Source organism: Gossypium hirsutum, chromosome D01, assembly GCF_007990345.1.
Source record: "Gossypium hirsutum isolate 1008001.06 chromosome D01, Gossypium_hirsutum_v2.1, whole genome shotgun sequence".
Taxonomy (NCBI): Eukaryota; Viridiplantae; Streptophyta; class Magnoliopsida; order Malvales; family Malvaceae; genus Gossypium; species Gossypium hirsutum.
Window position 1 is genome coordinate 5,795,818 of NC_053437.1, and position 25,108 is coordinate 5,820,925.

At 35.9% G+C, this 25,108-nt stretch overlaps 2 protein-coding genes and 2 long non-coding RNA genes across 4 annotated transcripts; 3 read left to right on the forward strand and 1 right to left on the reverse strand.

Moving 5' to 3' along the window:
• The first annotated feature begins 425 nt into the window (after positions 1 to 425).
• Positions 426 to 2,813, forward strand: LOC121213532 (receptor like protein 26-like). The gene is made up of 2 exons (XM_041086314.1): positions 426 to 780; positions 1,009 to 2,813. Exons 1-2 carry the CDS (start codon positions 426 to 428, stop codon positions 2,811 to 2,813), a joined length of 2,160 nt encoding a protein of 719 aa, XP_040942248.1.
• Positions 2,814 to 5,854: 3,041 nt separating this feature from the next.
• Positions 5,855 to 16,506, forward strand: LOC107917200 (receptor-like protein Cf-9). Its single transcript, XM_041086315.1, has 4 exons — positions 5,855 to 6,767; positions 8,593 to 10,548; positions 12,589 to 12,760; positions 15,369 to 16,506. The coding sequence occupies exons 1-4, from the start codon at positions 5,855 to 5,857 to the stop codon at positions 16,504 to 16,506; spliced, it is 4,179 nt and encodes a 1,392-aa protein (XP_040942249.1).
• A 1,831-nt stretch (positions 16,507 to 18,337) lies between these two features.
• On the reverse strand, positions 18,338 to 19,514 carry LOC107917023 (uncharacterized). The gene is made up of 2 exons (XR_001689673.2): positions 18,959 to 19,514; positions 18,338 to 18,673 (listed from the first exon to the last, which is right to left on the reverse strand). It is a non-coding gene; the product is annotated as an uncharacterized lncRNA (long non-coding RNA).
• LOC121213783 (uncharacterized) lies at positions 18,667 to 21,859 on the forward strand. The gene is made up of 2 exons (XR_005909207.1): positions 18,667 to 18,875; positions 21,385 to 21,859. It is a non-coding gene; the product is annotated as an uncharacterized lncRNA (long non-coding RNA).
• Positions 21,860 to 25,108: the final 3,249 nt, after the last annotated feature.

Here is a 25,108-nt window from a genome sequence, read left to right on the forward strand (position 1 = left end):
CAAGCATTCAACTCCGACAAGGCTAACAACATGTAATCTTTAGCAAAAGAGAGAAAAATGAGAGAACATCACCAAAAACGTAGCTGCTGAAAAATGGGTATTTCCGACGCTACAAGACTCGGATGAAAAATCCGACCGTACAAAGTCAAGAACACCTTATCACCTAGCTGCTGTCCAAAAATCAGCTCAATCGAACCACGGATGGACCTTCGATCGAAGACTTGATCACTGCTGCACCAAGCTTGAAAATCTGATTTTTTCTATTCTCTTTCTCTCTATTTTTTCTTTAGCTCTCTGCTAAAATTTTTGCCCAACACCCGTTAAAAAAACCCCCAAAGTGGCTTTTTGACAAAACCAAAGAAGGGACAAAACATTATAGCATAAAATATGGGTTTCCCACATAGTGGGACCCATACCCAACAAATATGTCTGATGTTGTGCCTACCTCCTTCAAGAACTTGCGTTCGTCTTTAAAGCGTTTGAGTCTCGAGTTTTGTGATTTACAGGGGGATTTCCCTAGTGAAATATTCCAGCTTGGGTACCTAGAGTATGTTGATCTAAGATGGAATTCTTTAACAGGTTATCTCCCTAACTCCAATTGGAGTAGTCCCCTCAAATTCTTTGACCTTTCCAGTAATTATTTCGGAGGGTCAATTCCTTCTTCACTTGAAAACCTCACAAAAATCACTTATCTCGGTTTTTCTTATAACAAATTAGAGGGACAAATTCCAGATGTCTTTGGAAACCTTAACAAACTTACTACTTTGGATTTCTCTGATTGTAATTTTAGTGGTCAACTTCCCCCATCAATGTTCAACCTCACACAACTTACTTATTTAGACTTATCACTCAATAGGCTAGAAGGTCCCCTTCCAACTCATGTAACAGGATTTCAGAATTTGAAGGACTTCAGTTTAATTGATAACTTACTAACAGGAGGAGTTCCATCTTGGCTTTTTACTTAGCCATCTTTAGAATCCTTAGACCTCAGTTATAACAATCTCACAGGTCCAATCAATCAAATTCAAAGGCCTAATTCAATTCAAAGGGTTTATTTAGCGGATAATGACATCCATGGTGAAATACCAACTTCTTTCTTTGGTCTTTCAAGGCTTACCCAACTTGATCTTTCATCAAACAACTTGAGTGGAGTCATTAGATCAGATATGCTTTCAAAGCTAGAGAGTCTTGAAACGCTCGATCTTTCGACAAATAATTTTAGTGGTGTTATCAACTTAGATGTTCCATCAAAGTTGAAGAATCTCACTGAAGTTAATCTTTCCAATAACAAGTTAAGGCAATTCCCGAGTTTCTTGCGATCTGCGAAAAGCTTGAGAAGTCTTGATCTTTCCAATAACAAAATTCAGGGTTCAATTTTCAAATGGGAATCGGAAGGTTGGGAACAATTGATTGATTTCAATCTTTCCAACAATTCGTTGACGAGTTTAGAGCAACTTCCAGGGAAGAATATTCTTAGCCTAGATCTTCGTTCCAACCGACTCCAAGGTCCTCTTCCAGCTACGCCACCTTCATTGCAGGAATTCCTGATTTCAGATAACAAATTGACAGGAGAAATACCTCCTTCAATTTGTAATTTGACTTCACTTGATATTCTTGATTTGTCTAAGAATTACTTTGGTGGAATTATTCCATCATGTCTTGGAAATTTTAGTCGGGGGATCAGTGTCATAAACCTACAAAAGAATAACTTGAGTGGCAAAATCCCTGATTTTTGTGTTGAATTAAATAGTTTGACAACTCTTGCTCTTAATGACAACAAATTTGAAGGGTTATTGCCACGGTCCTTTGTTAATTGTACCGTGCTACGTTTTTTGAACCTAGCAAACAACACCTTGTACGATCTCTTTCCCCGTTGGCTCAGTGTACTTCCAGTCCTGCAAGTTCTTATCTTACGCTCTAATAGATTTTATGGTCGCCTAGACCATCCCATGGCTACATCTAGCTTTTTAAGCTTGCAAATCCTTGATCTCTCTAAAAATGAGTTCACTGGCCCCTTTCCGAAAATATTCTTCCAAAGTTTTAGACGTTTGAAATTAGTTGCAGCTTCACAACCACAACAAATGAGTAAATGTGGTAGAGTTGGTGTATCTTGTTTTCCTAGTCCTCGAGATCGTTATGACAGTCCCGAAAACTATAAAAAATATGTGAAATTAACCATGAAAAGGTTGGAGATAGAGCTAGATCTGGACAAATCATTAACTAATTTCACACTCATAGATTTTTCAAACAATCGATTCAGTGGACGAATCCCTGAGGCACTCGGCGAACTTCATGCTCTTTTAGTGCTCAACCTCTCACACAACAGATTAAACGATACCCTACCACCGTCATTGGCAAATATGGCAGCACTTGAATCATTAGATCTGTCATCTAACAAGCTTGGTGGTAGAATTCCTTCCGAGTTAACGAAACTGACATTTCTGGAAGTGCTAAACTTGTCGCAAAACAATTTTTTCGGACCAATTCCGGTTGGACATCAATTCAATACTTTCGATATTGATTCCTATGCTGGAAACTTGGGTTTATGCGGCTTCCCACTATCAAAGAAATGTGGCAGTGAGGAGGAACGAAAGCCACCAACACCAAAGCTTGTGGAAGATGAAGATTCTGCAATACCCTTTATTTGGGAACTTGTAATGATGGGGTATGGGTGCGGAGTAGTGTTGGGATTGAGTACGGGATACATAGTATTCACAACTGGAAGACCGTGGTGGTTGGTTAGAATGGTTGAGAGAGACTGGCAGAGGAATTTTACAAGATGGGCCCGCAGGATTGGAAGAAAAAGAAACTAGCACTTCATCCAAATTGCATAGGTGAGATTCAAATATGTTTTGCTAAAACTTGGACCAAAAATTGTATTTACTTTTTAATTGATAATGCATATATAGTAATTTAGACTTAATTTTTCCATTCTATTTGCCATAGTTGGACCTGAGGTGAATTGGAGGGAAAATGAAGAACTGCTTCTGTAAGATTTGGGTCGAAGCCTCTGTTCTTACCTTTTGGGTTCATTTTCAAGGCAGTGGTTTAAAGATATGATTAAGGTGTTGTTTGAGAATAGCTTGCTCTTTCTTGGCTTGTTGTTCAACTTTGGCTCTTGAGTTGGCCTTTGATGACAAATTGGAAGACATACAGATCCACCTGCACCTTCCTCTGTTTAAAGGAATTTGGCTTCGACCCTCAAGTTGGCGATCACACACATATTTTGAAATTTAAGACCCCTTGTCTTTTAGTTTCACGTGATTAGCCAAAATGCAACATTAAAATATTATCAAATATAGGGAAATTAAAATGTAATTATATTATAATGAGAAAAATTAAAAGAAGTAATATTTTATATAATGCTAGTGGTATTGTATTTTTTTTCTTAATTATGAAGCATGCACCAAAGACAAAGTTCATGCTAAAGACAGAAAAGAAAAAGATTAATAATAATTAATGATCGCTTACTAGTTAGTTCTATTGTATTTTAATAATTATGACCGCTCATTACGTGGATAGGGTTGACGAAGACTTACTTTGTTGGTTGGAAGTGGTTGACCAAGACCATTTCCAGTCAATAGACTGCTCTCCACTATTCACTATTTGTCTGTGGTCCCTTATAGGGTAAATTTAAATTATAAAATATCACTTAATTATTTAATTTTATCATTTTATCACCAACAAACTAATAGTGATAGCTTTTAAAATTAAAAAAATAATAATTTTAACTCTCAATATTTATAAATTACTTTAATTTTATTTTTATTTTAAAAATAAATTTAACCTGTAATATATATATTGTGTACATTTCTTTTTCAGTTTTATTTTTTATAATATTTAGGATTAATTTTAAAAAATGAAAAAAAATAAAAATTATCTTATTTTTGGGTGTTTTCATTTTTTATATATTTTAAATTAAACTTAATTAATAATTTTTTATAACTTTTTAGAGGAAAGATTAAAAGAAATCTGTAAAAATACCAATTATATATAATACGTAAATGTCGAAAACAATTTTCTCATGATGCTTTTATAACTTGGTTTTTCTTTACCCTTTTGGTCATTCTATTTAAACTGGAAAAAATATTTTTGGTCAATACGTAATAATCTATTTGGTTCAAGAGAAAATCAATTTGTGAACCACAGAACAAGATGAATGCTTGACGGAGAAAGAAACCACCACTACACAACCACTTAAAAACGGCCATCAGATGAGTCATTGTCAAACCATTTTTATCAATATTTTACCACCGAAAATCCACTGGAAAGGTTTATGGCATATTTTCCAATTCCATGGTAAAGTCATTGCTGCTTTTATTCCGCGAAATAGGGGAAAGAGTGGGAATAGGTTTGGGTTCATTCGATACGAAAGTGTGAGAGATGTTACTAGAGCAATATAGAGACTGAACAATTTTAGATTGTATGGAAATCGCATTGCTGTTAGTATGGCAAATGTTTTGCGTAAGGTCTTCTTTTTAATGTAAAGTTTGATTCGGTCAATTTTTCAACTTGTAAAACACTTTTGAAGTTTCATGGTGGATGCTCTTGATAAAGTTGGGGAGATAGGATTTTCTATGTTTCAGGATTGGTGTTGATTGTGTTGTTTTGTTTTGATGTTGCATCAGTTTTTTGTTCTTTTTTATGCTTGCAGCATGCTTTGGTGTCTTTCTTTGTCGTTGTAATGGAATTTTGGTACCTAGTTCCTTTATAAAACTCGCTTGATTGTTGATAAAAGAAAAAGGTTAAATTGATACTATATATAAATATTAAAGATTAAAATTATTATTATGCTAATGTTAAAAGTTACTACTCTTAATCCGCTGATGATGAAAAAAAGGCAAAACTGAATAACTGAGTGATTATGTTATAATTTTTTATAATTGATTAATTAAAAAATAAATTTACTAATACTTGAGTGACATTTTATACCTTTACAAAATTAAGTGAGTATCAATATAATTTACCTATAATTATAATATATAGATTGCTTAGAAATTTCAACAACATACCACATCAAAAGGATCGATATGTGATAAGAACAAAGACCAATGACTACTGCAATTACTCTTTTTATTTAATATTGTTTGAAATGATCTTTAAAGTTACATATATCTCTTACTCTCAAAATAAATTTTTTAATACAAACAATTCTCAGATTGCAAGGTTAAAGCCAAGATGCAATAAGTTTCTTAATGCAAAAAAAGAAAGCAAGTGCTCAAGATTTTTGGTTTTACTCTAAATATTAACTTATTATTTAGATAAAAATTACTTTTATTTTTCATCTTTCTTATTATATATGCTCAAGAAATTAAAATTCATATGTTCATCATCACTAAAATATTAGAAAAATAAAGGTTGAGATAGTAAATTAAATAGCTTCAAGTATTGGGACCTTAAGTGATGTCCTTTCATTATTTTTTATTCAGTTTACGTACAAAAACAAAAGCATATCATTTGAAAGATCAACGCGTAATTAAAACAGAAGGCTCAACAAAAACTGAGGCAATTACCATGAGACTTAACAAAAGCAAAAGCAAAGGTAAATGACCAACCCTAATTAAGTAACAATTGATTTTTAAAATAGATAACAAAAATTCGAATAGAAATAAATGAAAATTTAAGAGATTTAGAAAAGATTGACTACAAAAGGATCCAATTAAGAAAAAAAATCTCAGCTTGCAAGTTCCACATTAGGTATTTAAAGAATTTTAAAAGACTTATAGTGGACTTGAAATGATATAAACCTCCTTATTCCACTTTCATACCTTAAGCCTTCAACCCATAGCACATTTCCAAGTTCATTTCCTTAAAACTTTGTCTCCTGCCATCGCTTACTTCAAATATTTTTAAAATGGGAAAATTTATATGGTTGTGTCAAATCCGTAGTCTTCTCTTAGTGCTGTTCTTTCTTTCCGTTGTCGGTTGTTGTCTGGGTTTGTCTATCTCTTCTCTTAAGCCAACTCCTTTATGTCTACCAGAAGACGCCTCAGCCTTGCTCCAATTCAAGAACACCATGTCCATTGATTATTCTAGTGATGATTCCTCTTGCTATCCCAAAACAAGTTACTGGAATGAAAGCACCAATTGCTGTTCATGGAAAGGAGTCAGTTGTGATAAGGCAACTGGTCAAGTGATTGGCCTCGACCTTAGTTGCTCTTTGCTTGTTGGCTCTCTTTCTCCAAACACTAGCCTTTTCCGCCTTCAAGGACTCAAACGGTTCAACCTTGCTTCCAATGATTTCAATGGTTCTTCGATTCCGTCCGGGTTTAGTCAATTAGTAAGTTTGATACATCTTGATCTTTCTGATTCTTCTTTCTCCGGTTCAGTTCCATCGGATATTTCTTTGCCAGCAAAACTGATTTCACTTGATCTTTCTCAAAATAACCATTTGAAATTTGATAGCCATAGTTTGGCCATGCTTACACGCAACTTATCTAAATTACAAAACCTTTTTCTTAACAGTGTAAATATGTTTGATGTTGTGCCTACTTCCTTCAACAACTTGCCTTCGTCTCTAAAGCGTTTGCGTCTCGAGTTTTGTGATTTAAAGGGGGAATTCCCTAGTGAAATATTCCAGCTAACGTACCTTGAGCATGTTGATCTAAGTTGGAACTCTTTATCAGGTTATCTCCCTAAGTCCAATTGGAGCAGTACCCTCAAGTACTTTAAACTTTACAATAATCACTTTGGAGGGTCCATTCCTGCGTCCATTGGAAACCTCACAAAAATCACCTTTCTAGATTTATCCCTCAATGAATTCGAAGGTCAGCTTCCCTCAACGCTGTTCAGCCTTAAACAACTTACTCATTTAGTCTTATCATCCAATAGACTAGAAAATCATTTTAATAAATCTAACATTTTATTAAAATATCAAATTTTGAGGTGATCCGATCACACCTAATTAAAAGAAGATTGGTGGCGACTATATTTTTTGTTTTCTAAAAAAAATAAAAATTCGATTTTCGAAAAAAAGGTTTTGACATTGATCAGTGTGACTTAATGAGTGAATGCACGTATCGTGGGTTCCAAACGTGTGACTTGTCAAATTAGCAATCAGGTGTGTGAAACTAACCCAAAACCTCGCTCGAAACTTGAGAAAATTATGAAATAGGGATTGTTTTCGAAACTACCTAGCCAATGTAATGCTCAAATCCTCACATTTGTGCTTGTTTAACAGCCTAAATTATATCGCTAATAGATAAAAGAAATCAACTCTCATTATATCGCTATGATCACCCTTAACCTTGATGACAAAGGTCAAAAATAACAATTAACTCGAGTGAAAATAAATTAAAATAAAAACCATAATTAACTCTAGTGGCAATGAATTGAAACAAAAATTAGGGTTAACTTTTTCTCATTTATTTAAAATTTAAAATTGTGACCTTGATATTTTAATTTTATCGATTCTTTAGTATAAAATAGCAGGGTGGATGGAAATCTTTTATTTGAGAAACTGTTATCTTGATTTGGTGCAGATATTAAATACGAAATTATGTTTATAGTCTTTTAATTTCAAGCTACTTTCACATTAGCCCAAGATCACATTACTCTTTCCATAGCAGCTAAGCCGGCAATAACATAAAAAACAGTAACCATTCTTTTAAATGAATTAGTTTTTATCCTGTGGAGTGTGGACATGGTTGACCAAGACCATACCAAGTCAATTTACTGCTCTCCACTACTACTTTTATTTTCATCTATTTGTCTCACAGTGAAAGGAGAAATTACATCATAGCACACTTGTTCACACTAGCCATCCCCTTTAGGACGGCCACTGCCATTTCCTCTTAATTCAGTGTATATATAGGACATATATTAATTGCCAAATGAATCAACAAACTCACTACACTTACTGACATTGACATTCAAGAAATCTGATACAATCAAACTAAAATAGAGTAAAATAAAACTCAAAAAAGACAAACGGTAATTTAACAAACAGACTAAACAAAAAAAAACATTGGTTTTAGAACATGTGAATCTTATTCACACTTTATCTTGCAGTTCGCCAAAACCTTTAACAGTTGAATTTGCATCTTTGATGAGCTCTTATCTTTGATTAAATTTGCGTCTTGATGAGCTCGCAACTGTGGATGAACTCACAGATTTGAACGAGTTAGTAGGTACGCGATCTGGTTTCATCATTTAATGAATGATCACTCTGCAACATTTATAATGGTGAATATACAATCAAATTAAAATAGAGAAAGTATATCATGTACGTTAACGCGTAATTAAAAGAGTAAAATAAAACATAAAAGACAAAATGATATTCTATAATTGAAATAATATAATAAAACAACAGCTGGAAGGAAAGGTCTTTTCTGAATAAGTAAAATAAGTTTTTTTAAACACTCGGGAAAGACTTTATAACAGTCCACATGAAATTAGAGAATATAAATATAGGCCAATGAATCAACTTTGGCATAGCATCTCTAAAGACTTATAGCAAATTTCCAATTCCGTTTTCCTTATAACATTGCCCCCTTTCATAGCTTGTTCCTTATTAGGTTCTAAAAATGGGAAAGTTTATATGGTTGTGTCAAATCCGTAGTCTCCTCTTTGTGCTGTTCTTTCTTTCCGTAGTTGATTGTTGTCTGAGTTTGTCATCCTCTTCTCTTAATCCAACTCCTCCATGTCTACCAGAAGACACTTCAGCCTTGCTCCAATTCAAGAACACTATGTCCATTGATGATTCTGCTTTTTATTCCTACTGTTATCCCAAGACAAACTCCTGGAATGAAAGCACCAACTGTTGCTCATGGGAGGGAGTCACTTGTGATAAGGCAACCGGTCAGGTGATTAGCCTAGACCTTAGTTGCTCTAAGCTTGTTGGCTTCCTTTCTCCAAACACCACCCTTTTCCGCCTTCGAGGACTCAAACAACTTGACCTCTCTTCGAACAATTTCAGTGCTTCTTCGATTCCATCTGGGTTTAATCAGTTAGTAAGTCTGACACATCTTGATCTTTCTGATTCTTTACTCAGTGGTTCAGTCCCATCAGATATATCTTTGCCATCAAAATTGATTTCACTTGATCTTTCTGGAAATGATCATTTGAAATTAGACAGTCAAGGTTTTGACATGCTTACGCGCAACTTATCTAAATTAGAAAATTTATCCCTTAACTTATTAAATATGTCTGATGTTGTGCCTACAGCCTTCACTAACTTGCCTTCGTCTTTAAAGCGTTTGAGTCTCGAGATTTGTGATTTACAGGGGGATATCCCTAGTGAAATATTCCTGCTTGGGTACCTAGAGTATGTTGATCTACGTGGGAACTCTTTAACAGGTTATCTCCCAAAGTCCAATTGGAGTAGTCCCCTCAAATTCCTCGACCTTTCCCGTAATTATTTCAGAGTGTCAATTCCTTCTTCACTTGGAAACCTCACAAAAATCACCTATCTCGGTTTTTCTTATAACAAATTAGAGGGAAAAATTCCAGATGTCTTTGGAAACCTTAACAAACTTACTACTTTGGATTTCTTTGATTGTTATTTTAGTGGTCAACTTCCCCCATCGATGTTCAACCTCACACAACTTACTTATTTAGACTTATCAGCCAATAGGCTAGAAGGTCCCCTTCCAACTCATGTAACAGGATTTCAGAATTTGAAGGACTTCAGTTTAATTGATAACTTACTAACAGGAGGAGTTCCATCTTGGCTTTTTACTTTGCCATCTTTAGAATACTTAGGCCTCAGTAATAACAGTCTCACAGGTCCAATCAATCAAATTCAAAAGCCTAATTCAATTCAATGGGTTGATTTGGCGGATAATGACATCCATGGTGAAATACCAAGTTCTTTCTTTGGTCTTTCAAAGCTTACCCACCTTGATCTTTCATCAAACAACTTGAGTGGAGTCATTAGATCGGATATGCTTTCAAAGCTAGAGAGTCTTGAAACGCTCGATCTTTCGACAAATAATTTTAGTGGTGTTATCAACTTAGATGTTCCATCAAAATTGAAGAATCTCACTGAAGTTAATCTTTCCAATAACAAGTTAAGGCAATTCCCGAGTTTCTTGCGATCTGCGAAAAGCTTGAGAAGTCTTGATCTTTCCAAAAACAATATTCAGGGTTCAATTTTCAATTGGGAATCGGAAGGTTGGGAACAATTGATTGATTTGAATCTTTACAACAATTCGTTGACGAGTTTAGAGCAACTTCCAGGGAAGAATATTCTTACCCTAGATCTTCGTTCCAACCAACTCCAAGGTCCTCTTCCAGCTCCGCCACCTTCATTGCAAAAATTCCTGATTTCAGATAACAAATTGACAGGTGAAATACCTCCTTCAATTTGTAATTTGACTTCACTTGATATTCTTGATTTGTCTAAGAATTACTTTGGTGGAATTATTCCATCATGTCTTGGAAATTTTAGTCGGGGGATCAGTATCATAAACCTACAAAAGAATAACTTGAGTGGCAAAATCCCTGATTTTTGTGTTGAATTAAGTAGTTTGACAACTCTTGCTCTTAATGACAACATATTGGAAGGGTTATTGTTGGTGCAACAGCAGAATCAAACAGACTCAGCAAGTATCTTGTCGAGCAAGCCTCGAATCTTGCTGAGCAAACAAACAATCTCGAGTTGAAGAAAGAAGAAAATAAGCTGAGGAAATTTGAGAGAATATTGATGAACAAAGCTGATTTCATTCATATGTTGAACAATGGCATAATGCCAATACATAAACCAAGCAATTTGCTTGTCAAAATCTGCATAATGATACCTAATCATCACCTACTACCACTAATACATTGAAACTTGAAAAACTAAGCTTACACACTTAAACAAAGCTGACTTAACAGCTCAATTGTCATCAAAATTACATCAATCATAAACCTAACATAGTTCTAAATGAACTAAAGTACATTACATTAACTTAAGATTACTAGATGAACAAAATAGGAATAGTTCAGCTCGTTCCAGCAGCTCCTGCACGACTTGGTCTTCATGGCCTGCATGCTGTCGAGTTTGCTGCATGCTGAACCAACTTCATCACTCCTCCTTGGTTTGCATGGAGCAAACACCTAGCTTCTTTCTTAGATATTCAAACCTTGTGACACTAAGAGCTTTGGTTAAAATGTCAGCAAGTTGATCTTCTGAATTACAGTGGATCAGCTTTACTTCCTGAGCTTGCTCCATTTCTCGAACAACATGCAACTTGATGCTGAAATGTTTTGTTCTTCCATGGAATACTGGATTTTTAGCAATTGCTACTGCAGATTGGTTGTCACAGAAGATCTCAGTAGCTTCCTCTTGATGCACATTCAAGTCAGCCAATATTTTTCTTAGCCATATGGCTTGGTTGACAGCACTTGCTGTTGCCACATACTCTGCTTCAGCAGTAGATTGAGCTACTAGACTTTGCTTCTTTGAGCTCCAACAAAACATGGCTGAACCAAGGTTAAAAGCATACCCTGATGTGCTTTTCATGTCATCTATCGAGCCAGCCCAGTCACTATCAGTGTAGCCAACCAGCTTTAGATTTCCTTCTTTGCTGTACTTCAAACCATAGTTTAAAGTGCCTTTGACATATCTCAGCACTCTCTTTGCAGCTTGGAAATGCTTCTCATTGCAGCAATGCAAAAACCTTGAGAGCAATCCTACAGCATACATAATATCTGGTCTAGTGGCAGTCAAGTATAGCAAGCAACCAACTAGACTCCTGTAGGTTGTTTCACAAACTTTCTTAAAATCACCTTGGCTCGATAGTTTTTCTCCAACAGCAACAGGTGTTTTAGTTGCCTTGCTGTTTTGCATGGAGAACTTGGTCAGAATCTTTGTGGCAAAGCTTCTCTGGCTTAGAAATATCTCATTCTGTACTTGAGACACCTCCATTCCAAGAAAGTATGACATCTCCCCAAGATCAGACATTTCAAACACTTCCTGCATCTTGGTCTTAAAATCAGCCAGCACTACTCGATCTCCTCCTGTCACCAGAAGATCATCAACATACAGGGACACAATGATTTGTATTTGTGTCCCTTGTTTCTTGACATACAGTGTTGGCTCACTCTTGCTTCGATCGAATCCTAGATCAGTCAGGTAGCCATCAATTCTGCTATACCAGGCCCTTGGAGCCTGCTTTAATCCATATAGGGCCTTCTTTAGTTTGTAGACCATATGCTCTCTGCCAGCTATTTCAAACCCTTGTGGTTGTTCAACATAGATGTCTTCATCTAAGAAACCATTCAGAAAGGCTGATTTCACATCAAGTTGATGGATCTTCCATTCAAGCTGTGCTGCTAAGGCAATCAACAGTCTGATGGTGTCGAGCCTGGCCACTGGTGCAAAGGTCTCCAGGTAGTCCAAGCCATACCTCTGACTGAACCCCTTGACAACTAGCCTTGCTTTCAGCTTGTTCAAGGTACCATCAGCATTCTGTTTGGCTTTGTACACCCATTTCACCCCAATCACCTTCCTTTTGACTGGCCTTTCAACCAATTTCCAGGTCTGGTTCTTCTCAATCATGCTGATCTCCTCAGCCATTGCCTGCTTCCACCCTTGCTGAGCCTCAGCCTCTTCAAAGTTGCTTGGTTCAGCTATGGCTACATGAGCCCTTTCATAAATTTCAGCCAATGGCCTTGTTCCTCTGACTGGTTCATCATCAATATCCATTTCAGGGACATTTTGGTCTGGCTCAGCTTGGTCTGCTGCAAGTTCTTCAGAAACTTCTTCAGGTTCATGTCTTTTCCAGTTCCAACATGACCTCTCATCAAATACCACATCCCTGCTTACTGACACTTTGTTTGTTGAAGGATCTAAAATCCTATAGCCCTTCTTAACAGTGCTATAGCCCACCAAAACACCAGGTCGAGCCCTTTCAGACAATTTGTCCCTTTTAACAGCAGGTACATGTGCATAACAGATGCATCCAAAGACCTTCAGATGAGCCAGTGATGGCTTGAAGCTAAACCAGGCCTCGAATGGGGTCTTTTGATCCAAAGCCTTGGTTGGAAGTCTATTTTGAATGTATGTTGCAGTGTTAACTGCTTCTGCCCATAGTGCTTTAGGCAGATTCTTCTGAATCATCAAGCACCTGGCCATATCCATCAAACTCCTATTCTTCCTTTCACTTACCCCATTCTGCTGAGGTGTATATGTGTTGGTAAGTTGATGTTTGATGCCTGCCTTATCACAGAAGGCTTGGAACTGAGCTGAGGTGTACTCAGTCCCATTATCAGACCTTATGGTCTTCACCTTGCAGCCTGTTTCAGTCTCAGCAGCAGTTTTGAACTTCCAAAACACAGTGGCCACCTCTGATTTCTGTTTTAAGAAGTAAATCCAACAATATAGAAATCATCAATGAACAGTATGAAATACCTATTTCCACTCAATGACTCAGTCTTCATAGGTCCACACACATCAGTATGCACCAGTTGGAGTTTTTCAGAGGCTCTCCAGGCTTGATTCGAGGGAAATGGGAGTCTGGCCTGCTTTCCTAGCTGACATACTTCACATACATCATCATGGTCTACTGAGTTGATGAAGTTTTCAGCCAGGTCTTCTCTGATCATTCGGGCCATCGATCTGAAGTTGGCATGTCCCAGTCTTTGATGCCACAGCTTGGATTCATCTGAAGTGGCTGTGTAGGCAATGTCTGACTTTTTTGTCCAGTCAACCACAAAGCTCTTATCAGCCATAGGGACTGCCATCAGTTTGGATCCACTTGGATCACTGATTTGGCATTAGTGGTCTTTAAACACAACTGAGTAACCTTTTTCTAGCAACTGAGCTATGCTGAGCAGGTTTCTGTCAATTTCAGGCACCAACAGCACATTTGAAATCACTTTGGTACCTGTAAGGGTGCATATCAGAACATCACCCTTGCCTTCAGCTTGAATAAAATGACCATTTCCTATCTTGACTTTAGTTCTGCAGCTTCTGTCTACAGACTTGAAGATTGCAGCATCAGGTGTCATGTGGTTGGTGCATCCACTGTCTAGGAGCCAACCAGATGAAGACCTTTCCTGAGCAGCTGAGCATGACACAGTAAAGACTTGCTCCTCTTGGTCACTGTCCTCCTTAGCTACTCGAGCCTCAGCTTTCATCTGTTGAGACTGATTGCGCCTTGATTTGGCCTTGCTCTTACAGACTCTCTCAACATGACCCTTTTTCTTACAATGCTGACACACAGCATCTGGATTAAACCAGCATTTTTCTTCTGAATGACCAGCTTTTCTGCAGTGCTTGCAAGTCTGACCTTCTCTCCTTGCAGCATCATCCTTTGGCTTGTCTCTCCAGGCCTTCTTGCCTTTGTAGGCAGTATTTGTTCTTGCCTGAAAGGCACCTTCTTGGTGCTCCTCCAGTCTGCTTGCCCTCCTCTGCTCTTGAGCATATAGAGCATTGATCAACTCTGTCAGGGAGATGGTGGACAGGTCCCTTGAGTCCTCGAGAGATGAGATTTTTGCCCCATACCTCTCAGGCAGAGTTGCTATAACCTTCTCCACTATCCTAGCTTCATTGAACTGCTCTCCAAGGAGCCTGATGCTGTTAACCACAGCCATAATCCTGTCAGAATATTGCTTGACAGTTTCTTCTTCCTTCATCTTCAAATTCTCGAAATCTCTCCTCAAGTTTAACAACTGTTGTTGCCTTGTCCTCTCAGTCCCTTGAAACTCTTCCTGCAACTTGTCCCAGGCCTGTTTTGGTGATTCACAAGCCATAATCCTTGTGAAAATCACATCAGACACTGAGTTTTGGATGCAAGACATAGCCTTGTGCCTCTTGGTCCTTTCATCAGCATGCTGCCTGATCTGAGCCACTGTTGGATTAGCTCTAAGTGGCTCTGGTTCAACATCAGAGTTGACCACCTCCCACAGATCGAAAGCCTACAGATAGGTCTTCATTTTGACCACCCATATGTGATAGCCTTCTCCATTGAAGACTTGAGGTGCAGCTGGTGAAAAGCTTGATGAAGCCATGGATTTGTATAATAGGTCCCTTAAGAAATAAGCTCTAGATACCAATTGTTGGTGCAACAGCAGAATCAAACAGACTCAGCAAGTATCTTGTCGAGCAAGCCTCGAATCTTGCTGAGCAAACAAACAATCTCGAGTTAAAGAAAGAAGAAAATAAGCTGAGGAAATTTGAGAGAATATTGATGAACAAAGTTGATTTCATTCATATGTTGAACAATGGCATAATGCCAATACATAAACCAAGCAATTTGCTTGTCAAAATCTGCATAATGATACCTAATCATCACCTACTACCACTAATACATTGAAACTTGAAAAACTAAGCTTACACACTTAAACAAAGCTGACTTAACAGCTCAATTGTCATCAAAATTACATCAATCATAAACCTAACATAGTTCTAAATGAACTAAAGTACATTACATTAACTTAAGATTACTAGATGAACAAAATAGGAATAGTTCAGCTCGTTCCAGCAGCTCCTGCACGACTTGGTCTTCATGGCCTGCATGCTGTCGAGTTTGCTGCATGCTGAACCAACTTCATCAGTTATTGCCACGGTCCTTTGTTAATTGTACCGTGCTACGTTTTTTGAACCTAGCAAACAACACCTTGTACGATCTCTTTCCCCGTTGGCTCAGTGTACTTCCAGTCCTGCAAGTTCTTATCTTACGCTCTAATAGATTTTATGGTCGCCTAGACCATCCCATGGCTACATCTAGCTTTATAAGCTTGCAAATCCTTGATCTCTCTAAAAATGAGTTCACTGGCCCCTTTCCGAAAATATTCTTCCAAAGTTTTAGACGTTCAAAATTAGTTGCAGCTTCACAACTACAACCACAACAAGTGAGTAACTGTGGTAGAGACGCTGGTAATGTATCTTGTCTTCGTAGTCCTCGAGGTCCCGAAAACTATAAAAACTATGTGAAACTAACCATGAAAAGGTTGGAGCTAGAGCTAGATCTAGACAAATCATTAACTAATTTCACACTCATAGATTTTTCAAACAATCGATTCAATGGACGAATCCCTGAGGCACTCGGCGAACTTCATGCTCTTTTAGTGCTCAACCTCTCACACAACAGATTAAACGATACCCTACCACCGTCATTGGCAAATATGGCAGCACTTGAATCATTAGATCTGTCATCTAACAAGCTTGGTGGTAGAATTCCTTCCGAGTTAACGAAACTGACATTTCTGGAAGTGCTAAACTTGTCGCAAAACAATTTTTTCGGAACAATTCCGGTTGGACATCAATTCAATACTTTCGATATTGATTCCTATGCTGGAAACTTGGGTTTATACGGCTTCCCACTATCAAAGAAATGTGGTAGTGAGGAGGAACGAAAGCCACCAACACCAAAGCTTGTGGAAGATGAAGATTCTGCAATACCCTTTATTTGGGAACTTGTAATGATGGGGTATGGCTGCGGAGTAGTGTTGGGATTGAGTACGGGATACATAGTATTCACAACTGGAAGACCGTGGTGGTTGGTTAGAATGGTTGAGAGAGACTGGCAGAGGAATTTTACAAGATGGGCCCGCAGGATTGGAAGAAAAAGGAACTAGCACTTCATCCAAATTGCATAGGTAAGATTCAAATATGTTTTGCTTAAACTTGGACCAAAAATTGTATTTACTTTTTAATTGATGATGCATATATAGTAATTTAGACTTAATTTTTCCATTCTATTTGTCATAGTTGGACCTGAGGTGAATTAGAGGGAAAATGCAGAACTGCTTCTGTAAGATTTGGGTCGAAGCCTCTGTTCTTACTTTTTGGGTTCATTTTCAAGGCAGTGGTTTAAAGATATGATTAAGGTGTTGTTAGAGGATAGCTTGCTCTTTCTTGGCTTGTTGTTCAACTTTGGCTCTTGAGTTGGCCTTTGATGACAAATTGGAAGACATACAGATCCACCTGCACCTTCCCCTGTTTAAAGGAATTTGGCTTCGACCCTCAAGTTGGCGTTCACACACGTTTATTTTGAAATTTAAGACCCCTTGTCTTTTAGTTTCATGTGATTAGCCAAAATGCAACATTTAAATATTATCAAATATAGGGAAATTAAAATGTAATTATATTATAATGAGAAAAATTAAAAGAAGTAATATTTTATATAATGCTAGTGGTATTGTATTTTTTCTTAATTATGAAGCACGCACCAAAGACTAAGTTCCTGCTAAAAACAGAAAAGAAAAAGATTAATAATAATTAATGACCGCTTTACTAGTTAGTCCTATTGTATTTTAAAATTTATGACCGCTCATTACGTGGATAGTGTAATACCCAAATTTACCCGGCCTAATTTAAGAAAATAAATAAAACTAAATAGAAAAGTCTAATAATATAGTCAATTACCTAGCCCAATACAACTATTAACCCAAAGCCCAGTTATATGAGCCCAAATTACTAAACTGAAAATAGAACAAAAAAAAATCCTAGGGCCACGTTTAATTCGCCGTAATGGAATAGAGGTCTAATGGAATAAAGCTGTAATAGAATAAAGGCGTAATAGTAATTCAATTGTTTGGTTTAATGGAATGAAATAGAACTGTAATAATATTCTTGTGTTTGGTTGAATGGAATGATGTTGTAATAGTATAAGGAAAAAAACTAAAATGAATAGAATACCCTTAGCAGAATTTTTTTTTAGGTAGATAATTATTATTACTGTTATTAAATTTTAATAAGATTATTAATATAAATAATAAATAATTTAATCATATTTTAACATAATTATTATTAAATATAATTTAATAAAAATATATAATTTAATAAAAATCTTAATATTAAATATTCTTATATGAATTTACTAAAATCATAATATATAATACTATAAAATATAATTTAAAATAATTATTATTAAATATAATTTAATAAAAATATATAATTTAATAAAAATCTTAATATTAAATATTCTTATATGAATTTACTAAAATCATAATCTATAATACTATAAAATATAATTTAAAATAATTATTATTAAATATAATTTAATAAAAATATATAATTTAATAAAATTCTTACTATAATTATTCTTATATGAATTTACTAAAATCATAATCTATAATACTATAAAATATAATTTAAAATAATAATTATTAAATATAATTTAATAAAATTCTTAATATAATTATTCTTATATGAATTTAGTAAAATCATAATATATAATAATATAAAAATAATATATAATCTACTTTATTATTTTTAAATTGCAATACATATTTAATGTGATAAAATATCATTAGTGAAACAAATAATTTAATTATTTTACAATAAAAATTATTAGCAGTAATTTAATTATTCTACAATAATTTAATATTCATATATTAACAAAAGGTTACATGAAATTCTATGTCATAACCCATATGTTAACCCATATGTTAAGAGATTTAGAAAAGATTGAATTCAAAAGGATCCAATTAAGAAAAAAAAATCTCAGCTTGCAAGTTCCACGTTAGGAATTTAAAGAATTTTAAAAGACTTATAGTGGACTTTAAATGATATAAACCTCCTTGTAATACCAATTATCTGCCCGGGCCCACATAATAAATTAAAACAGAAAAAATAAACTGTCCAACACTAGTAGGCCCAATAGTAGGCCCAATAGCCAATTTTCAAACCCTAGCCAAGCAAATTTAATTTGCTGAAATCCTAAACCGGCCTCCCTTACACGCGCGCCGCTTCCACGCACAACAGCACCCACGTTCTCCTCCACATTGACTGGCCGCATACCTGCAATACAACAAACAAGGAGCAAATAGCGAAAGAAAGGGATTCATAGCAAAATGGAAGGAAAGAAATATTTTTATATATCTATTTTCCTTTTCGCTTTGGCTATAAAAAGCCAATTAAAATCTGTATACCAGGGGAAAAAAAAGAAATAGAGGAGAATACTGAAAATTGAAAGAAAAACAGTGAAATAAAGTCGAAAGAGGTGAATCGCATCTTTGATTATTCATTATTTATTTTTGTTGTTTTTTTACTGCTTTTATATTGAACCAAGGGGAAAAATACTACCTTCGTGGTTACGCCGTGGGGATCCAAGTCTGCCACGCCTGAGTTGGGGTCGGAATCGGTGCCGGAATTTCGACCGACCGAATCGCTTCAAACGGCGGTGCAAGGATGGGTTAAAAGAACCCTAGCAGAGCCACATTTTGTTTTTTTAAAAAGGAACCAAATGATTTTGTTTTTTTTTTTTTTTTTCAGTTTTGTTTCATTTATGCAGCACACAAAGATGGCACCGCTTGGTTTGGGGGTCTGCGCATATCAACCTTAAATGGTAGAATTGCGCAATAAGTCCTCCCCTTTGCGCCATGTTTTATTAAGTCAGTTATTTCTTTTTAATTTGGCCCAAATTCTTTTACCTTGTTTCAAATCGGTCCCCATTGCGGCGCAGCGTTTTAGGGAGGCGGATTATTTCCATTAGGGCCCCCTCATATAATGCGTGCGTTGCAAATTGGTCCCTGTTCTATTTTAATTTCGTTTTTTGGTTATTTTGTTCTTTTTTTTGCAATTCGTTTTTTTTTAATTTTTATTTTTAAATTTATTACTATATTATTTATTATCATTTATTACTATTTCTATATTCATACATGCATTTTTTATATAGTATATATATATACATATTTCTTTATTTAATATTTTTTAAGCTTTTATAAATACATGCATTCATACGTGTTAAAATTTTCTTTTTATATATAGTTTTTTTTTGTTTTAGCTTTCATATACTTTATATTATATATGTATCCATAAGCATTTTTATTTTGTAAATATATGCATATCCACATACTTTTATATTATTTTACTCCCATAATTTTTTTTTTTACATTCATATATACGTGCATACATACATATTTAAATTCTCATACACACATATTTTTTTATATTTTATAAATTTTGATTCCATAGTTTTTATAAACAAGTATATATATATACATGTACATACACTTTTATTTTATAGTACATACGAATTTTCCTTATTCTGGCGCATATGCATTTTTTTAGAAATTATTATAAATTTTGCCTTTTTATATGTACACTTATATATGTGTTTTAACATATGTGTACACATATTTGCAAGTTTACTTGTATATTGTACTTGTATATATATATTTGTAAATATTTAGTCATATATGTTTTAAATCAAAGCATTTGTATCATATTCTACATTACCTTTTTAACATACCCTTTTTGAAAATATGTTTTGGTTTTAACCATACATCAAAGTTATTTTCTTGCTTCAAAGGTTTTTTTTGAATAAAAGCAATATTCGAAGTTTGGGATTTTCGAGGGAAATTGAGCCCTAACATATTGAGTTCGGATTTTCTTTGTTAATCTTAAATAACCGAGGATATTCTTTATTCAAAACGCATGAGTATAAAAATCATTTCTGGGAACTTAACTTGTTGTGTCCTAACGTATTGGGTGTGGCATGTTACTTTCTCAAAATGAAGATTTTCGCATAAAATAAAAGTGATATTCAAAGTCCGGGAATTATGAGGAATTGTACCCTAATGTATTGGGACTCGATTTATTTACATGACTTGAACAATTGATTATCCTTTTGCAAATTTTATCATCTGAGCTGATTTTAAAATCTTTTTAACCTTCGACACTAAGACATTAAATGATCAATTTGGTACCGATTGTGGGCGTTACGAGGGTGCTAACCCTTCCTCGTGCGTAACTGACTCACGAACTCGTTTTCTCAAAATTCGTAGACCAACATATTTTTTAAGGTGAGCCGATCACACCTTAATAAAGGATCGGTGGTGACTCCAGTTTTATTTTTAAAGTCGACAACTGAAATTTTTGCTTTCAAAAAATGGTTTCGACAGCTTGGCGACTCCACTGGGGACTTTAGAGAGTCGAGCTATAAACTGATTATGTTTGTCTTTGTGTCGGAAATCAAAAGTTTTTTAAAAAAAATTCATGAGTTCCCTTCATACTCATTGATTTTTTTTCTTTCCCATCATGGTGTTAGCAACTTTGTATTTGCATTTACATTTTGCATTACATGGTCAGTTTTACCCTTTAAGTGGGAGCGAGAAACTAGTCCTTCGTGAGGTCTTCACCTCCGTGTAGGGTAGTGGACCGCTTCCGGGATACATCCGTACCTATGTCTTCATGAGATTTTCATCTCCGTGCAACCATAGGGAAATGTATCCCCCTGAACTGAAGTCGATCCACATGAGCCTATAATGGGTGAGGATCGAGGAATCTGCTGGTTCGGGTTCCCTTACTCTAGAAACTAAGCCCCATATAGTGAGTTTTAGGAACTTGCCCTAGGTAGAGCTATACCAAACCCTAGTGGATTCCTAAATAAATGCTCTTGCTATTTCATGTTTGTATTGGATTATATCTTTTTGGTGTGATACTGACTTGGGTTTATTTTGTTTTGATTGCATGACATCATGATTGCATTGCATTTTCATCATAAAAAGAGGTGTTGATTCACGTTAGATTGTTAAATAGAGAGCTTGTCATAAGGAAATGGGTTTCTTGATAAAGTGGAAAATAATACGGTTGCCCGAATATGTTCCGAGAAAACACAACAAGAGAAAGATAATAGTTTAATGGAGGACTACACAACCATTGCTCCGTTGCCCGAAGACTCAAGCTGACGAAGATTATTCGAGAGCCGCTGAACTTTTTTTTAAAGGGAAGCCGACGAGTATCACGACGGTAAAAGAGCAACGAGTCACGACCCGGATCAAGTAAAAAGCAGATAGAAGAAACATCCCTTTTGAAGTGTTCGTGAGATTTATCTTAATGCTTGAATAAAGAAGAGGATCGAATGACTCCGCCTATAAGGGCAAAATCGTATATATATCTGCTTTATGTAAAGAGATTTGTTTTCTAGTAAAGTTGTTCTAATAGAATTGAACCAAGAATCAATGTCTCTTTTCGCATTCACTTCATGCATTTGCATTACACAACATTACGTGCATTAAGGACCATTAAAAGACCCTAATTGAGTAAATTTATTTCAGCTAAAAAACCAACATTCCTGCGGTACCCGAACAGAAACTAAAGGAATGGACCAAAGGTTGGAGAGATTAGAGCTGATGCAAATACAGATGCTAGAGTAATTGGCCAAATTTCAACAAGATATGAAGGATTAGATGCTAGAAATCCAAAGAAATTTGATGAGCCAATTAACCCAGTTATTGGATATGAGGTTAGGAAAAGGAAAAAACCCAATGGTCCACTTTGGGAATGATAATGAAGGCCTTGCATATCTTCCAGGCTTTACCCCAACAAACATCCAAGTACAACCAAACACATATCCACAAAGGGTAACTGTTAACATTCGACCACAGTACCAGACCAATACCTCGACACCGGTGAATTTCACTACAGGCTCAGGTTCCAATCTTAGGGGCAATCTAACTAATCCTGTTGTCCTCGATGATCTAGCAGAAACAAAACAGGCGAAAGTAGAGTTTTCAAAACAATTTGAAGATCGTTGCAAACGGAATGGGCAAGAGTGGAACTCCCAAGACAATACTTCAAAAGTCTCGAGGAAGAGGAAAAATGAGGTGAATAATGTGGGTAGGTATAACGAGAGTTATTCAAAGTCGATTACCGCAAACCAGCCAAAGACGGTTACTATTGGCCATCAGATCCCTCCAAGACAAGAATCTGGCACAAAGCAAAACATTAAGAAGTCTCAATTTACACCAATCCCAATGTCGTACCAGGAGCTGTATCAAAGTTTATTTGACGCACATGTTGTCTCCCCTTTCTACTTGAAGCCTTTACAACCTTCGTACCCCAAATGGTACGACACAAATGCGCAATGTGACTATCATGCGGGAATTACGGGGCATTCTATAGAAAATTGCACTGCCTTTAGAAAGCTGGTCGAAAGGTTTATCAATATGGGCATTGTCAAATTTGAGGATCCTTTCAGTACAGAAAACCCGCTATTCAATCATACGGATAATGAAGGGACTGCGATGAATGAAGAAATGTTGGGAAACGTTCACATCAGTGCCGAACACAAAGAAACAACTGGAGAAGAGATCTTGTTAGATGTTCGCCCTTTATAAACCTGGGAATGTTCTAAATAGTTGGACTGCAGAGGAAACCCTGTAGTATTTAGAGTCTGTTAGAGTAATGTTCAGAACACACTTGTTGCTTTCAGCCTAGAAGCAATAAGAATTTCTTTGTGAGATAGGCTCACGTCTAAACATTATTATTTTAATGAAATACATTATTGCAATCATCTTTGAGCAAATGTTCTTTCATTCTTTACGTTTTTTTCCATTCTTTCAAATTTTTTCTGCCAAATTATTCATTCATTTATTCATATTACTCATACATTCTTTTGTATATTCTTCGGTACCCACTATGGGTCCCCAAATATCAATGACATGAGTGATGCTGCAGCAGACCCAGAATCTCATTTTGAGTGAGACATGTGTTTAGAGGGATCTCACAACTTTGAAGATGACTTGGATTGTAGCTTATTTCTGGACTTATTAAGGATGGTAGAGCAGGAAGGAAATTTTACCTCATGTGGAGACAATAGAAACTGTGACCTTGAGGGAACATGCATGATCGAAAAAATAAAGCAAGGCGTTGCTGAGTTATTTCAAGCATTCAAAGATGCCTTCGCATGGTCATACCAGGATGTACCCAGTTTAAGCGCTGTCATTGCAATTTGAACAACAGCCCGATATCAGAAATTTGCAGTATGTTCAAGGTGAATATCATGAATGGTGCAGTGAAAACTCTACCGGGGCAATGCCACTCTTTTTAGTTTATCACGTTGTTTCATTAAAGTTGAAATTCCTTCTCTTCGAGTTTTGACTGAGCTGAAGTAGGATAAAGATCCAATCCCGACACGATTAGTTGAACTTAATTGAAGAAAAAGGCTAGAAACTATTCATCAAGGTCAGATGTACCAAGAAATGAATGATGCGAGCCTATAGCAAAAGGTTTGTCCCAGAAAATTCCACGATGGCAACCTAATGCTGAAGAAGATCCTCACTCTACAAAAAAAATATAACGGATGCCAAATTGGGAAAAACATTATGTTATAGAGAAGGTCTTTTCCAAAGGATCTTTGATTTTGAGCGAGTTGGATGATAAACCTGCAAAGTCCTATAAACTCAGGTTCAGTCAGGAAATACTCCGCTTAAAGAATGAGATGACCAAGGTGAAAACCCACAAAGGGTACTTTGAGTCCAAAAAAATAAAAAGAGAAAAAGAGAAAAAGAGAAAAATGGAGAGGCCAAGGTGAAAACCCATAAAGGGCACCTTGAGACCAAAGGGGATTTGAGTTGAAAACCCGAAAAGGGCGGCTCAAATATTGATCAGAATGAGGCATGAGGTAATCAGAGCAGCTCAAATACTGATCACAATGGGGCATGCAGTGGTCTTGCTATACTTGAATCAACAGGAAATGGTAGGCGACATCTTGGGGCATCGACAAAGTACTTCTAAACACATGTTAAACTCAGAATGGTCTTCAGAAAGTTTGTACAAAGAAGTTCAAGCTGCGATATCTGGGGCACCTAATCCTTATACCATTTTCTGTTATTCTTGGAACACTTCATTCATTTCCAAGATGCGCATTCCTAAATCAATTTCTTTGTTATCCATCTTTATTATCTTTGATAATCTATTCATTTCAGAGCCATGCTCTAAATCAATTCAAATCCTACCCATTGTTATAATCTCTTGCAAGCATGTTGCATTAGAATAATGATGAATAGACTAATAAAACTTTCACAACAGAAGTTTTGTATATTACTCTAGAAGTTTCTAAATAATACAGGAACTTGAAACAGGACTATTGTTTAGAACGAACCAGGTTGGAAATCTGATAAGGAAAAGTCTAAATTCAGACTATCCCTTTGAGTTTTACTGTCTAAAACATCGATTGAACAATACGGCAAGATGTTGTGTTGGTGACAAAGCTTAAATGAACAAGCAAGCAATGATCACCGAATAATAAGAATAAGTTGTTCTTGGAGAAAATAATTCTTCATTTTCGCATGAGCATTTGGTAGGACACCCTGGGAATGGTGTAAGAGACCAAAGAGTTTTACATCCTGTATCCTTGAATTGTGATAGTAGAGGATTGAGAAAGGCCAAATCTTTTTTCTCATGGGTTACAACGGGAGAAAGATGGTACAAATTTTACATCTCAGTGGA

Excerpts from the sequence above, each read along its gene's own strand:
- LOC121213532 (XM_041086314.1), top strand. The coding sequence starts at position 426 with ATGTCTGATGTTGTGCCTACCTCCTTCAAGAACTTGCGTTCGTCTTTA. Across the intron at positions 781-1,008 it reads TACTTTGGATTTCTCTGATT|GTCCAATCAATCAAATTCAA; the intron begins GTAATTTTAGTG and ends ACAATCTCACAG.
- LOC107917200 (XM_041086315.1), top strand. The coding sequence starts at position 5,855 with ATGGGAAAATTTATATGGTTGTGTCAAATCCGTAGTCTTCTCTTAGTG. Across the intron at positions 6,768-8,592 it reads ATCCCTCAATGAATTCGAAG|TTGATTGTTGTCTGAGTTTG; the intron begins GTCAGCTTCCCT and ends TTCTTTCCGTAG. Across the intron at positions 10,549-12,588 it reads GAATCAAACAGACTCAGCAA|CCAATGGCCTTGTTCCTCTG; the intron begins GTATCTTGTCGA and ends CATAAATTTCAG.